General features: G+C 46.4%; 6 protein-coding genes across 6 annotated transcripts; 4 read left to right on the top strand and 2 right to left on the bottom strand.

Annotated features, from left to right (window-relative positions):
• Positions 1-1,075: 1,075 nt before the first annotated feature.
• Positions 1,076-2,327, top strand: PADG_03068 (uncharacterized protein; the record flags this gene model as incomplete). Its single annotated transcript, XM_010759953.1, has 3 exons — positions 1,076-1,099; positions 1,191-1,493; positions 1,632-2,327. 3 exons carry the CDS (start codon positions 1,076-1,078, stop codon positions 2,325-2,327), a joined length of 1,023 nt encoding a protein of 340 aa, XP_010758255.1.
• A 526-nt stretch (positions 2,328-2,853) lies between these two features.
• PADG_03067 (uncharacterized protein) lies at positions 2,854-4,011 on the bottom strand (the record flags this gene model as incomplete). The annotated part of the gene is made up of 1 exon (XM_010760407.1): positions 2,854-4,011. One exon carries the CDS (start codon positions 4,009-4,011, stop codon positions 2,854-2,856), a length of 1,158 nt encoding a protein of 385 aa, XP_010758709.1.
• Positions 4,012-4,468: 457 nt separating this feature from the next.
• Positions 4,469-5,382, top strand: PADG_03066 (uncharacterized protein; the record flags this gene model as incomplete). The annotated part of the gene is made up of 3 exons (XM_010759952.1): positions 4,469-4,676; positions 4,743-4,910; positions 4,964-5,382. The coding sequence occupies 3 exons, from the start codon at positions 4,469-4,471 to the stop codon at positions 5,380-5,382; spliced, it is 795 nt and encodes a 264-aa protein (XP_010758254.1).
• Positions 5,383-5,833: 451 nt separating this feature from the next.
• On the top strand, positions 5,834-6,654 carry PADG_03065 (uncharacterized protein; the record flags this gene model as incomplete). Its single annotated transcript, XM_010760406.1, has 3 exons — positions 5,834-5,926; positions 6,083-6,438; positions 6,507-6,654. 3 exons carry the CDS (start codon positions 5,834-5,836, stop codon positions 6,652-6,654), a joined length of 597 nt encoding a protein of 198 aa, XP_010758708.1.
• Positions 6,655-7,703: 1,049 nt separating this feature from the next.
• On the top strand, positions 7,704-8,575 carry PADG_03064 (uncharacterized protein; the record flags this gene model as incomplete). The annotated part of the gene is made up of 3 exons (XM_010760405.1): positions 7,704-7,886; positions 8,166-8,280; positions 8,382-8,575. The coding sequence occupies 3 exons, from the start codon at positions 7,704-7,706 to the stop codon at positions 8,573-8,575; spliced, it is 492 nt and encodes a 163-aa protein (XP_010758707.1).
• Positions 8,576-9,024: 449 nt separating this feature from the next.
• PADG_03063 (mismatch repair ATPase MSH6) lies at positions 9,025-13,031 on the bottom strand (the record flags this gene model as incomplete). Its single annotated transcript, XM_010759951.1, has 4 exons — positions 9,025-9,723; positions 9,799-12,188; positions 12,252-12,411; positions 12,504-13,031. 4 exons carry the CDS (start codon positions 13,029-13,031, stop codon positions 9,025-9,027), a joined length of 3,777 nt encoding a protein of 1,258 aa, XP_010758253.1.
• Positions 13,032-14,288: the final 1,257 nt, after the last annotated feature.

Raw genomic sequence — 14,288 nt, 5'->3', positions numbered from 1 at the left:
GGAATCCGATGACAGCCACGAACCAACTCAAAGGATTGGTTAGAACGTGGAGCACGCTTTACCCAGGAGAGTCCCCGACATTCTGTTGCCAAACCAAACAATCCTAACGGATTTGGGGAAATCCATGTAGTTGCACAGGAATTGGAGCAACAAAATTTTCAACCAATATCTTCTCGAGAGGTTTATTCAGCAGCTGACGAGATGAGAATATAAGGATGGTGCAAGCTTTACGTCGTTGTATTGTTCGCATTTCCAAAATGTAATTGTGTCTGAGTTAATATTATGATTAGTTGAGAGCCATCTTCTCAGAGAACATGAGGGATGGGCTTGTTGTGCCTTGGGCAGTTCTTTGCGAATAACATTGCTACTAGTTGAGGACGTATCAGCTTCGACCGTATTTGCGAGGATTAGTACCGTGATCGCGACCAACAACCTTGGGACAGTTCAACTTTCCCCTCCATGGTCTGAATGAGATATCTCAAAGCCGGCATCCCGTCCGCTTTCTCCTTAAACGGGGGTTGACGGATTTCCCAGGTCGATACGATGTTGAAAAGATCTTGTCGTGGAAAGAAATATCTTCCAACACAAACAAAAGCAAGTCCATTCAAACTCAACATCTTGCCTCATTATTTGTTCCATGGTATTCACACACCACACAATCGTTTGAATCAAGGATTGGCCTGCACCAACCAATTGACAGCGTTCAAATGTCCTTCATTGTGGGGAGTCACGTGGTGATGCGGCCGCCACCAACAACAGCAACAGCAACAGCAGCAGCAGCAACAGCAACAGCAACACCACATCAGAGGGTCCAAGATCCTCCGATCCTCCCCTCCATGGGCCATGTCGTCACATCCGAGTTGATTGACGATATCAATCCGCTTATTATTCATTTGATGAACGTCAGGTTTAATGTGAAACAACTTTCCAGAGTTGAGAGATACCTATCTAGATGGCTCTGGCGGCTCTCCGGTTCCGCATCGCCCCAACAAGAGCTGATGCTGAGAAGAAGCTTCTAGCCTAGCTCTAAGCTCCGTTTTGTGGAACAATTTTGCGAAGTTCCACCAGAGCCCGAATGCCCGACCACGTCCCCGATCATGTGCGTATATATATATTGATTGTCAAATATGACAATCCCATTCCAAAAACAAACCACATAGTCTTTTCTAATCTTAATTGTTAACTAATAGAGAAAGGGAGACGATATGTTCACACCAGTCGAAACAGCTCTTGGAGCTCTCCTCTTGCATCAAGGATCTTCAGGATTGCTCCAGCACAATGGCAGGGTGTTAGGTATCTCATCCCTACTCTCAGGGTCAGTTGCCAAACCAAGCCGTGACAACCTGCCTATCATTGGGGGCATAGTATCCAGCATCTTGCCAGTATATTACCTTTCACCTTCCCTGCTCCCGGCATATCCCCCACTAAAGGATACATGGGAAGCTGCTTTGGCTACGCTCGCAGTGGGTTTCGCAGTAGGATGGGGTACAAAGGTCAGTAATTCATATTGATTTGTGTGACACCGTCCTTCCATTGCCTTTTAGAAAGGTCATATATATCTATATATGGCTTGAATTAACAGAGATCAGGGTGGGATAAAACAATGCTAAATACCTGACAAAACGTTATAGAATGAAAATGGTTGCACATCCGGCCATATGCTCTGTGGTCTATCTCGACTCTCTCCCCGCTCCACAATCGCAACCGGCATATTCTTCATCACGGCGCTGATCACTGCCAACCTTCGAAACGTCATTCCTGCCTGCGCCTCTAACCAGCCTTGTTATTTCCCCACCTACCCAACCTCCCAGGAGCTCACTTTCATAGTTGGAGCAGTCGTGCTTGGCCAGTTCACAAACTCCGTCCTGGTCCCACACCTGCTTCGCAATTCTAAAAACTCCACCACAATATACAATTTCATCGCGGGTTTACAATTCGGTCTCGGCCTCCTCATCTCTGGCCTGGCCAATCCCGCAAAGGTGCTCGGGTTCTTCAGCGTGTTTGACTGGTCCAGATTTGATCCGTCTCTGGGACTGGTCATACCATTCGCCGTGGGACCCAACTTGATCGCATACTCGAGAATGAGACGGGAATGCGGAAACGAAAAAGGCAAGAAACCACCGACGTTGGCGGAGAGGTTTCAGCTCCCCACTGCTACCGTTGCCGACATCGACTGGCGTTTTGTGGCAGGTGGAATTGCCTTTGGTATCGGGTGGGGTTTATGTGGTGTTTGCCCAGGTCCCGGTTTGCTCAGGACGATTCTACAGCCTAAATGGGGCTTGTTTTGGATGGGGGGTTATATGTTGGGAAGTCTTTTGGGTCTATAAAATACTCTCTCTTCTTCCCCAATTTCGGATTGAATTGTTTCAACAATGAATATCATGATAAGTGGAAATTTGATAGGGTATCTGTGCAATGATTTATCCTATTTTGCATGAATCTCGCTGGTATATTTGCATGAGAACCGTGGAACACAGGTTTCCAAGGGCCGTCTATAAACTCTCCCCAAATAACTTAATAAAATTGTATAGGGTTGATCTAACACATTGCAGACCAACGCTGTGACGGGGGTATCATCTCACTAGGGTATAAAAAATCATTTGCAAGATGTACGCCGAGGCTCACATCCTAAGAAGGAACTATTAGCTCAATTCTTCTGACAAAATCAAACATTCCGACAAGTAAATTTAAAATTGAATGTAGAAAGAACACAGAATAGTTGAGACAACATCTAAACTTATTTACTGTAGGAATATGTATGTGTCCAGAAGAACAGATATCCAACAAAATACCCAGAGAAACATCTGTTAAGTGAAGGAAAAAAGTATTGCAAATATTCAACATAGGAACCCCTTATAACTCCGTTTTTTTCCTTTTATTTCCTAGTACTGACCCTTTGTGTTTTAGAAATACCTCCTCCAATTCTAGCCACTCAGCTAAGAACGCTGTGAGCAGTGTGCTCCAATCTTCAACGGTATCTAGGTCTAGATGTTGCGCGTCGTCTGTAATTTTGTGCCACACCCTCGGGAAGGGATAGGCAATCAAATGCAAGACCTCAACTCCGCGATTCATGAAAGGCACGTGGTCGTCCCCAAGCCCACTGGGGAAGAATTTATTCTTCTTGAGATCGACAAACCATAGTCTATCACCTTGCTTCCATTTCGGTGCTGACCTGAACAGGCCGAGTTCGCGCAGGCGGAGTTCGAGCTTAGCCATATTTTTATACGCCCAATGAGTTGTTGTGAAAAAGGACGGCATTGTAGGGTCTTTCTCGCCTAGTAAATCGAGAAGGACAAAGAGCGAGATGGCAGAGATTGGTGACCTGTAGGTAGATGTGGCTGGATAAAAGGTATCTTCCATGGCCTGGGCCAATGATCGAGAGCCGTACAAGGAGTCCGTGTCAGTCCAGTGAACGAATGCCTCTTCTCCATCCAAAAACATTACTTGGATGCCTTGAGGGTCAAGAAATGAGTCGTCAGATGGATTGGACTTCATGGCGTCCCACTTTGCAGTCAGAGCGGCATCAATACTTCGCACAGCGTGCATGATGATCGCGCAAGGAGCGGCACTGTCTGTAGCGCCAATAAACCCAGTTGGTTGCAGTTTGCTATCATAGTGTGCCGCCAAGGTCAATCGGCTTGTATCTCCGGCATCTGCCCATGGTGGGTCTCGAGATGCAATGAGGTTGACGAAAGGGATGTTCTTGTTTCCAGTTGCCGGTGTTTTTGATGTCGAATTCTGGAATTCTATTTTCCAATCAGGTAGAGTGGTCCTGAAAAAGTCGACGAAGTGTTGGAGAACCGCCAGAGAACCGGGTGTACCAGGAACTCGAGTGCGAAGGATGGGCGAGAGAAGGGCACCATTATAGATATCGAAATCATTGTTCGGCCTAGGAAGTGACCTTAACGTGTCATCAGATACGTCCACATACGACTGAGCGGGAATGATGAAGACTGGTCCAAGCAGGAGAAATAGCCAAGAAACGACCAGACGGGGGAAACTATCTCCCATTGTAGACAGATCTCATAAGGCCCATAACAAAGCCGTCTTCATTGTCTATACGAGGGGAGCAATGGGAGGTAAGACGATTGGCTCTGGTGCTCTGCTTATACTGGGTGTCGTTGTTTTTGTGAAGAGTCCTGAAATTTGATTTGATGTTGGAATGACCGCCGCGGCAAATTAGACGCCACAAACCTTGAAACTGCCGGCGCAGTCGCACTAAAAAGTATACACTGCACCTGAAAATGAAACGGAGCGCGTTTAATTTCTTCTCTTGGCCATTCAAAGTCCTCTCGTTCAATGAAGTGCGGACTCCAACCATTTTGAAGGAGAGTAGCCACAACAGCAAATCTGTGCCGAATCTCTCAGATATGTAAATCCTTAGAAAAATTACTTAGCTTTTTGGCAATTGTACGGAACTTACTGCCCATGCGACACATCAATTGCTGTCCACATCCTTTTCAAAGAAATGAGCAGACTTCCTTGCCGTCTTACCCTCCACCGATGCCCTGGCATTCAAGCTCCCAAGGGGTATTTATATAGCAAGCTATGCATACGTTTGAATTCATCCGTTAGAGGGGGTGATTCTAGAACCTCATTAAAGGGCAGTGTCAAACCCTCACGGCAAATCTTGCGGGAACCAGTCCGTACTGCGCCGAGTAAATCATCGAAGCACGGTTCGTCATCTCCAGACTAGCTCAAAGCCGTCGTGCACATCTTACTAACTTTATATGTGTTTGCAGAGGGCATAAAACTTGAGAAAGTCCTCATTTACCATGCGGGCTCGGGAAAGATAGCTTTCATTGGCGTGATGCGCATTACCACAATCCTAATATTTAGTGTTTCTTGTTTGGTTGTCGCTCCAGCGTTTTATTATTCCGAGGATTTGCCGTGGTATATAGTTCCAGCTAGTAAGTCTCCCAGAACATATGGGTATTTGTGTGGCGCATACTAACAGGCTTAGTTGTCGTTGGTGGTTCTATTCCCATGCTCTTCGTCTTATACACCACAGCTCCTTTTGTCAATTTCATATATCTCTCTATTCCCCGTGCCGCTCAGCGTACACGACAGCGTGCACAGTCATATTTGAAGGATGTGCCTCGTAATGCGGTGCTCAATATTGAAACCATGAAGTTTAATTTCTACTTTCGAAAGACTCAGGTGGTCCTTTCGGACCTGATACTGGGCAGGTCAATGTTCCGGCCTGTGAATTTAATCAATACGAATCCAATGCCCCAGCCATGGTGGAAGGGGAATAATGTTTTCTTTTATGCCCCAGCTAAGACGAGATTCAGTGCGAAACCAACGTCAAAATACTTCCCGGAAGTATGGGAGGAGGTATTCGCGAAAATCAAGAAGAATGCTGTCAAGGGTCAACATTGATCATAGATCTCATCCCCTTTTTATTTCCCCTGTATCTCTAGATTTTGGAATATCAAAGAATGTTACTTTCATGCTGTTACCAGGCTCAAACCTTTCACTTCACACTCTACATCAGCTACAGAAACCCTCAGAATCCCCGGTCTTCTTCTGCCACCTCTGCTAAGAGAAAAAAAATCATTTGCTCACTGCTCTCTACATAGCCTGCATAACCAGTCTCAATCTCATTGCTTATTCAACAAGCTTCACCTGGTGTTGCTTGTGTTATTGTTTACTTTCTCACCCTTATATCCTCACCTCTCTATCTCCTCTCAGGCTTGTTCCTTTTTGTTTTCCTATCACTCAGTCAACAGTCAATATACCCCCTTTTCTATCCTCTCTGTTATTTGATCTTTATCAACCCACTGTGAAGCTGCTCGTTTTCGCAAACTTCCACTAGCAATTAACAGCAATGATGGAGAACTTGAATACTGGCCTTAGTCCAGGCGAGCTACGCATCTTTATGATTGCAATGACCTGTGCTGTGGATGGCTTAAACAATGTCAAGGTATTTACCTCGTTTCCCAGTGACACTAACATTTAATGTGGACTTGCTTGATATCACTCGCTTTCACCAATAATATTTATTCCTCTCGATCCTACTGCTGCACACTCGTCTATCCAATTTTACCATGCGTTAACCAAATATACTTTGAACACACAGATCGACTTCGACCTGCTTGCTGATAAAGCCGGGCTGAAGAATGCTAGCAGCGCGAATGTCCTTTACGGGAACGCTAGGCGCAAGCTCTTGGCCGCCCCCAGAATTGTCGCTGCTCAGGCTTCCACTGGTTCCACCGGCAGCGGTTCCAATCCCACCACCCCTAAAACAAAGGAAGGCAGGGTTGCCAAACATACTCCGAAATCGTCGACTCATGGCAAAGGCAAGACCGCCAAAGCAATTGCCGCAGCCGCCCTTGAGGCGTATCCCTCTCCAAGTAAAACCAAAGTCAAAGGCGAGTCCGAAGCTGATTCAGCCATGGCTGCCATAATGGACGACGATAAAGAGGTCAAACTCGAGTAAGTGCCTTTCCTACAAGCCCCACTTCATACATGAAGCATAGACTAATTTCTAAATCCTCTCACAGGAACACCAATGTCGCTTTGGCGGACAATGCGGATGAGGTTGCCCATGATGTCGCTACTGAGATGATCAAAGGCACGTCTTATCCCCGCTCCGAACTTGAGTGGTCCTTTTTTGAGCAATCAATGTGGCATGTCGGTACTTACGACTAGGAAAAATGAAGGTTGGGATTAAACGATCACTCGAACGGCCGCGGCATATGAACCTATCTTTCCTCTGCACGAAAATAACGAAGCGATTTCCCCTGGATACGAATCGAACAGGAGCTCAATGTGATTTACGTCAGTGAAAATACAATTGACCGACACTCATCGACGAAATTTGTTTCCTGGAATTTCTGCTTGCGTCTGATCCAAATTCCCTCTTTTCAAGACATCACGACCGCCTTTTACGCTCCGACGAAGTCATTTTCTTGTTTAGGAGGAGATTCTAGTTAGTGGATTTGTTTGCTTTTTCGCACATTTACTCTGGTTTCAATTATTGTTCTGGAAATGTCTATCCAAACAAGTCAAGTGATTCGACCCACTGCGCAGTTGCAGAAGAGTGGCAGTTAGGACCCATGGTTTTTCTTTTTGACTCATTCTTCATGAGTCACTAGCGTGAGAGAGATGAGTTGCGAGATGAAAAAAAGGAGAAATTATTTTGTTGCTTCACTCTCTCCTAATGCAACAGCTACCATGGTAAATTTAATAGGGGTGTTTTGCTTAACAGACTTTGGGAACTCCCTCCTCAAGCGCCCCCCCTTGAAACTGCTCCATTTCCCCATATATTTCTGCCTACGCCGCGATTACGTCAGTGCTGCTCCCGTTTCATTGCCCAGGCCACATTTCTTCCCGCTTTCATTCGGTGCTATCTTCATATCTCACCCACCCATGTCCCGCCCCCTGATGTATTGACTAACGATTGACAGCCTGCAGCTCTTAGCGCATGACGTGAGCCACAATTAGATTGACGACATTCGTGCCCCCACCACGACACCTGCCGGTGGTATATATCTGTTCCATAAGTTATCAGTCACCTAATAATCTCCATGTGAGGGAACCGGATGTTGTAGGATTATAACTGTTGATTTGTATCCCAAACGAGAAAGAAAGTGAGGAGGTTAACCAAGATCCAGTCCACCCCCCCAAAATATACGACAGTCCTTTGGACGTATAGTAAATTGTCATTTCCAACACAACAACACATCCTTAGGTGCACCATGTCAGAAAGATTGCCTCTTGCATCAATACAGGAAACTACCTGTCATGCAGCATTTCCAGAACCCAGAACTACTGCAGCGAGAATTTCACGTTCAGAAGTTCTGAGCTTGCTTAAGGATGAGACGAGGAAAGGGGCCGAGTCGGATTACGTCCTGGTGGATTTGAGAAGGGCGGATCATGAGGTAAGTGTGTTGTGATCTTTTTATTTCACTTTTCTCCTAACAAGGGAATGGAGTCAATTTTTGTTTAATGTGGGGAGGAGGATGCGCTGGGGTATGGCTCCCCAAAGTCCGGGCTATACGTATCATGAAAAGGATGTAGGGCTCTGGAGGGTTATGCAGAATGACCAAATGAGAAACCAAATATGATAAAAAAGAAGGGAGATGGACGACATGCCAGACATTAAATATATTCAAACCAAGAAATCAAAACGATCTAACCGTTAAACTTATCACATGCAGGGTGGCACAATATCAACTTCCATAAACTTGCCCGCCCAAAGCCTCTCCCCTTCTATTCCCGTTCTCTATACCATTTTTAAAAATGCCGGCACCAAGAAGGTCATATGGTATTGTGGTGCGTATATATGCTTACCGATGTTCATGTTCCACCCCTTCCGCATTTATCATTCTTAGAAACCATTGAATTCCCACAGTACTAACCGTTGATGAAACCAGGCTCATCTGCCGGACGGGGAACACGCGCAGGAGGCTTGTTTGCGGACTACATTACGGAGAAGGAAGGCGAGGGGCCCCAGAGGATTCAGAGTTTGGTCCTGGAGGGGGGGATTAAGGGTTGGGTGGGCGCCGGGCCAGAATACGTGGAGAGAGTGGACGGATATGAGGCGTCCGTCTGGAATAGTACTGAGTGACCTAAGCGATCAGCAGGGAAATGTTTCGAGTAGCTAATAGGATGAAAGCTATGTTCAGGCTAAAATATGTCTAATATGAGATAGTTATATTGTGTCTACCTTTCTATGGAATAAATTTGATACGCATATACTTGAGGCACTAACATGATAAACATACAATATGATAGTAGCAAGATTCTCAATAACACGGCCCAAGCCGAGTGAAGCATGCATATATCAGAGATAAGGATAGAAATAATTCTCGAACATTGAAAGGGGGAGTAGCATATACAACCAAGACGCCGGAGCCACAAAGCAAGAATAGACGATGATAAAGCTACCCCCTCTAGACGGCAGAATAATGGGCAAAACTATAAGAGCAAGTGCTTGGAATACCCAGAGCACACGCTCAAAATGAAATATATATATATATAAAAGGTAAAGAATGTGAAGTTAGGACCAGGATTTCCCTACAAACTCTCAATGGCCTTGAGTAGAACATCCATTCCCTTTTCAGTAACACCGCCACGCCCAACTTCATTCGAAGCACCCCTATCATTCAGCACCCAGGCAACATCGCTCCACCATCCCAAGCCAACAAGGCCACCACCTTTTCTTCGTTCAAGGCTCTCTTTCAACCGGCTTGTATGCTCCCACTGTTTTGCAGCAATCTCTGCCCGTTCAACCACCTTGTTCGGAATACCACACATTGAAGCGCAGTGCATGCCGAAACTTCCTTCCGCAACACCCTCTTCCAGTTTGTATAAGAACGTTACACGTCGTTCTTCTTCGTCAACATGTATACGCATACGTCGTGGGGCAATTTCGGGATGTCCCTCGAATTCAGCAGCGAGGGAGTGGTAATGCGTTGCGAAGAAGCCCAAGGCTCCGATGTGGGTTGCAACATGGTGCAGCACAGCTTGGGCCACTGCAACGCCATCATACGAACTTGTCCCCCGTCCCAACTCGTCTAGAATAACCAGAGAGCGAGGGGTAGCTTCAGACAAGATCTTCTTGGTCTCAGAGAGTTCAACGAAGAAAGTGGATTGTGCTGCGAAGATGTTGTCGTTGGCACCGAGACGAGACATGATTCGATCGACAGGCGTCAGACGCGCAGATTGGCAGGGAACGTGACAACCGATTTGTGCCATGATTACAGCAGTGCAAGTCTGCGGAATGTAGATTCAGTATCCTTAACTTCGCGAAATACAAAAGGGATGGTATCAGGGGAAGGGAATACTAACCATGCGCAATATGGTGGACTTGCCCGCAGCATTAGCGCCCGTAAGCAAGTTGATATTGGGAGCTTCGCCCCCCAGTTTCACGTCATTGGGAATAAAGTCGCCCACGTTTGGCAACATACATGGATGTCGAAGTTCTTGGAACTCAAGAATACTGCGTTCCTCATCCACGAAGACAGGGCGACAACTTGGGTATCCCAGAGCCGAGGTAGCTTTTGCTAAACTGATCAGACAATCGAGTTGTGCAACCACTTTAACAGCTGCTAACCAGGTTGAATAATTCTCGTCGAATCGGGCGTAGAATCGGCCCGCTACCTCCTTGACAATTTGGCTATGAGTTTCTTGTGCTTCTTGAAGCTGGCGGATAAGACTGCGTAGCTCGGGGAAGTAGAAACGTTTTGCCTGCTTCGTGGCTGACATTTGATCCCAGCTCTTCGGCACGCTTTTAATTTTAATCGGCACTTCAAGCTGATAGATCTCCTTCCCGTTGTCCCGGTAAACGATAGCAGTAGAGCCCAATTGCTTCCTGACTCTTTTAAGCAGTTGGTCCAACTCATATTCTATTTCCGTGATCTTGTCATGAGAAACATCAAAATCTTCCTCGACCCCAGCTTCCGGAACCAGAATACCAGAATCCTTGGCCTTGGAACGATCGAACGCCGTTTTCCAGTACTTCAAATGACCACTCAGGTCGGGCATTGAGGAGACGAGTTGCCCAATAACTCCCTCTCCAGAGCCAGTTTCTTTTAGCAGACCCATTGTGTAATCGATCTGCTCAAATCCTTCAAGCACACGGAGGAAATCCTGAGCTTTGCAGCTTCCAGCATGAACACGAGAAATAAGTCTCTCAAGGTCAGGCATTTTTGTTAGCTGAGAAGAAAATTGGTTACGGATAGCGTTGTCTGCGTTTAAGGCATCAACAGCATCGAGGCGTGCATTGATTTTCTTAGTATCCACTAAGGGGTGACAGACCCATTGCTTAAACATTCTTTTGCCGAATGGTGTTACGCACCGGTTGAGCAGTTGGAAGAGGGTGCCCTCCTGGCCCCCATCGAACGAGTTGGCGAACACCTCAAGGTTGATAAGGGTTTGGCCATCAAGCACGAGACTGGTGGCCTTTCTGATCGGATCGTACCACGTGAAGTTTCCAATTGTGATCAAATCTCGTTCGATTTTAAGCATCCTCAAGTACTGTACTAGCGCTCCAAATGCTGACATGGCAAATTCCTTGTCCCTTGCCTCTCGTAGGACTTGTGGCCAGGCCAAGAGGTTATCCCCATCTGGTGAGACAAAATAATTACTGGCATCGAGCTCCCGCACAGTAATATCTGCTTCCCAGAACTCTTTTCCAGGTTTCAAATAGTTCCAGAGGGTGGTGGGGATAGTGTTATTTTTTAGAATCCGCAAAGCTTTGGTGGACATGGCAGACTTCTCGAGAAGTAACTCCTGTGGGCGCGTTTGGGCAACGAAGGTCTCAAATTTGGTCATATCAACATCATCGATAAATTCTGCCAAATAGAACTGGCCTGTCGCAGTGTCGACGAAAGCGATTCCAAATACTGGTAGGTCATTGACTAGTGCTTCCTTAATGGCCACACAATACGTTGACATGTCATCTTGAAGCATTCCCCCATCCACAAGAGTGCCAGAAGTAAGAACACATGCCAATTCACGCCTGATGATTTTTTCTTGTTTCCCAACGCTGCCACCCGTCTTACCCTGTTTCTCTCGCATTTCCTTACCCAGAGCAGATTCGCTTTGATCCACCCTCGCGATCTTGAAACCTTTAGCCACAAACTGATTCGCCCAATGGTCTAAGCTCATTTCCGGGACGCCAACCATGCGCATGTTCACACGATCTGTAAGTTTGAGGTCGAAGAGTTGATGACCGATAGTAGCGTCATTTTCGTAGAGTTCGTAAAATTTGCCCTTCTTGAAAAAGACGACCGTATCCCAAAATTTCTGTTTAATTTCCCAGTATTGTTTCTCAAACGGCGAGAATTTAGTCCATGCTAGAGGAGGAATATAAATGGTCCGCGGATCGTAGTCAGGGTGTCCAGGGGGGTTTCGGTCAATATCCGTAATATTAGCAAGCCACGGGTAACGGTGCTCCGGTTCACTCATATGGGCCTTCGCTTTTTTATTCTCCCCTTGAACTGTGGTTTTAGTGAGAGCAGGTCGCTGCTTTGGTGGTTCTGTATCATTAGGATCATAAGTCCATTTCAGAGCAGAGCTAGTAGATGCATCTGGAAGCTCAAGATCACGTCCCTCATTTTGAACGGGAGGCGATCTCGAAGGCGATACTTTGATAGAAGCCCTGGAGGGCCGCTTGCGTTTTTTGGATGGCTTCACCTCATCCTCAGAATCATCTGGGACAATGAAGTCATCTAGGTCTACATGGACACAGTATTAGTAGTGAAGAATCATGCCGAGAAAACCAAATTATGTATGCTAACCGTCATCAGAAAACCCATCGTTATCATTGAATTCATCTTCATCAGCCGAAGAAGCAACGGTTTTCCTCCTTTTCGCGGTCCCCCCTGCGCCGAATTTTCTTCTCGCTGGGATGACATCCTCGTCATCTGACTCTAGATAGCTTTTGACAGCTTTTTTCGCCTAGAATTCAACAACAACGTGAGCAGGCATTCCACCAGACCTAAGACATTGTTCCCATATAATAGAACTGGTGAAACACGTAGTCTTCTTACCCGTCGTGCAGGTGTGACCGAGCTTCGATCAGGCACTCCATTCTCAACCAGGACGCCAGCGACTTCGTTTGTGGTTGCAGTGGAGGACGGGAAACAGCCGCTATCAACAGAACTCGCATCAATTTCCTTCACCTCCCCACTCCCCTCCACCACTGCAGAATCATCCATCTTGAAATCATCCTCATCATACCCCACATCATCACTACTTGGAACAGGGGTATGATTCTGTCCACTGCCAGCAACATTTTTATCCTCTCCGATCTTCAAGGATTTCGAAATGGCAGTCCCGAAATTCGATCTCGAATTGATGTGATTTTTTTGCCCTGAAGCTGCTCTCCGGGAAGGGGAAGACACAAGATCCTGGGTAGCATCATTACGGTGAGCAGGGGACGCGGCCACCGTTACCGGTGAGGATTTCTGGAAGAAACCCAAGATAGACCTTTGGCTCTTCATATTTTGGGTGCTTGAGGTCGACTTATTTAGGACACGCGCATTTGGTGTCTTCTGCGAGTTGGTATTTTCCACCATATCTCGTACGTGAGGAGAGGATAAAATGACTGCTCTGAGAGTGCTTTAAAGACGAGACGGGTTCTAGTTCTGAATCAATTGGAAGGCTGTATATGATATTGTATACTCATATGGTAAAATATCTAGTATCGGCGTCAATAATAGTCAATAGAGAAAAGGGGCGAACTTTTGAAGGGGAGTTGGGGAAGAATACGGAGTAATTCCTCCTGAGATGGAGGTTCATGTCCGAAAGGGAGACGTGACAAAGTTGCCATTAGCGTGTCCGACGCGTTAATGAGGTATGTCACGTGACAATGAAGGCAACTGCGGATTTCCATTCATCCATTGGATAGGAAGATAAATAAATACCCCCTATACTACAAGTACGAAAACTTAGGCTTGAGGGTCTATCTGGCAGCGTCCTAGCGCTTCTATCCTGCGCATTTTGAATGAGATGTCCAGCCCTGAGATCATTAATGTGAGTAGCCCGATTTTCCTGGGTTTCATGTGCTGATGTTAGTTATAGTAGAGTAACCGAGTGCGATCTTTACGGACTCGGATACCACGACTTGTTGACCCGGTTCCTGCAGAATGTGCGCTGATTGACACACTAAATCGTTGGGCTTTGCAATCCACTGAAGGCGTACGGTCATCCTGCGTTCCGCGTCATCAAACTCTGGGACCTCTTTGCTCGAATCCGCTTCCTGCGCTCTAGTCTAGGCAAAGGTCCACTCACAGCAAGTCACCTCTCTTCTAGTACTGTAGGCTGTTTTCCGGGGCTACTGCCTCATTGTCTAGCTCTACGAAGAAGGGGAAAGCAAACAACACACAGAAGAACAAACGAAAGGGGCCAAAGAATTTAAGAGCAAAATCTTTCACGCCCGTTAGAAGAAATATTGCCTGCCGGCGTACCCCAATACTGTAATCTCCCACAAGCGCATGTAGTTACTTGATATGGAATAAACATCTCTGTTAAGCAGCCTTCCTTGTCTGCTGAGTGCCACATCTCGCCCAAATTCGGTGGAGGGTGATGAACCTTCCTGCGTCTTACGGCCATCACAATTCCGGGCAACACCTTCGAGTCACCCGGCCTGGGATCAGCAATACCTAAGCAGCAGTAAACTACAAGAGTAATTATACCGCGACTATCTCACAACCAGCAGACCAGGGGTGCTTTTGAGGATCCAAATTCTCCATTCTCCCGATGAGATCCTTGAACTCACCGACATGTGTCATGAGCCTGTTCAAAACTTGATCCCCAAAAAACGAAACTTGACA

The sequence above is a fragment of the Paracoccidioides brasiliensis genome (genome assembly GCF_000150735.1).
Source record: "Paracoccidioides brasiliensis Pb18 unplaced genomic scaffold supercont2.3, whole genome shotgun sequence".
Classification (NCBI taxonomy): Eukaryota; Fungi; Ascomycota; class Eurotiomycetes; order Onygenales; family Ajellomycetaceae; genus Paracoccidioides; species Paracoccidioides brasiliensis.
Note: the sequence above shows the minus strand (reverse complement) of the source record. Positions and strands in the feature narration are given on the sequence as shown.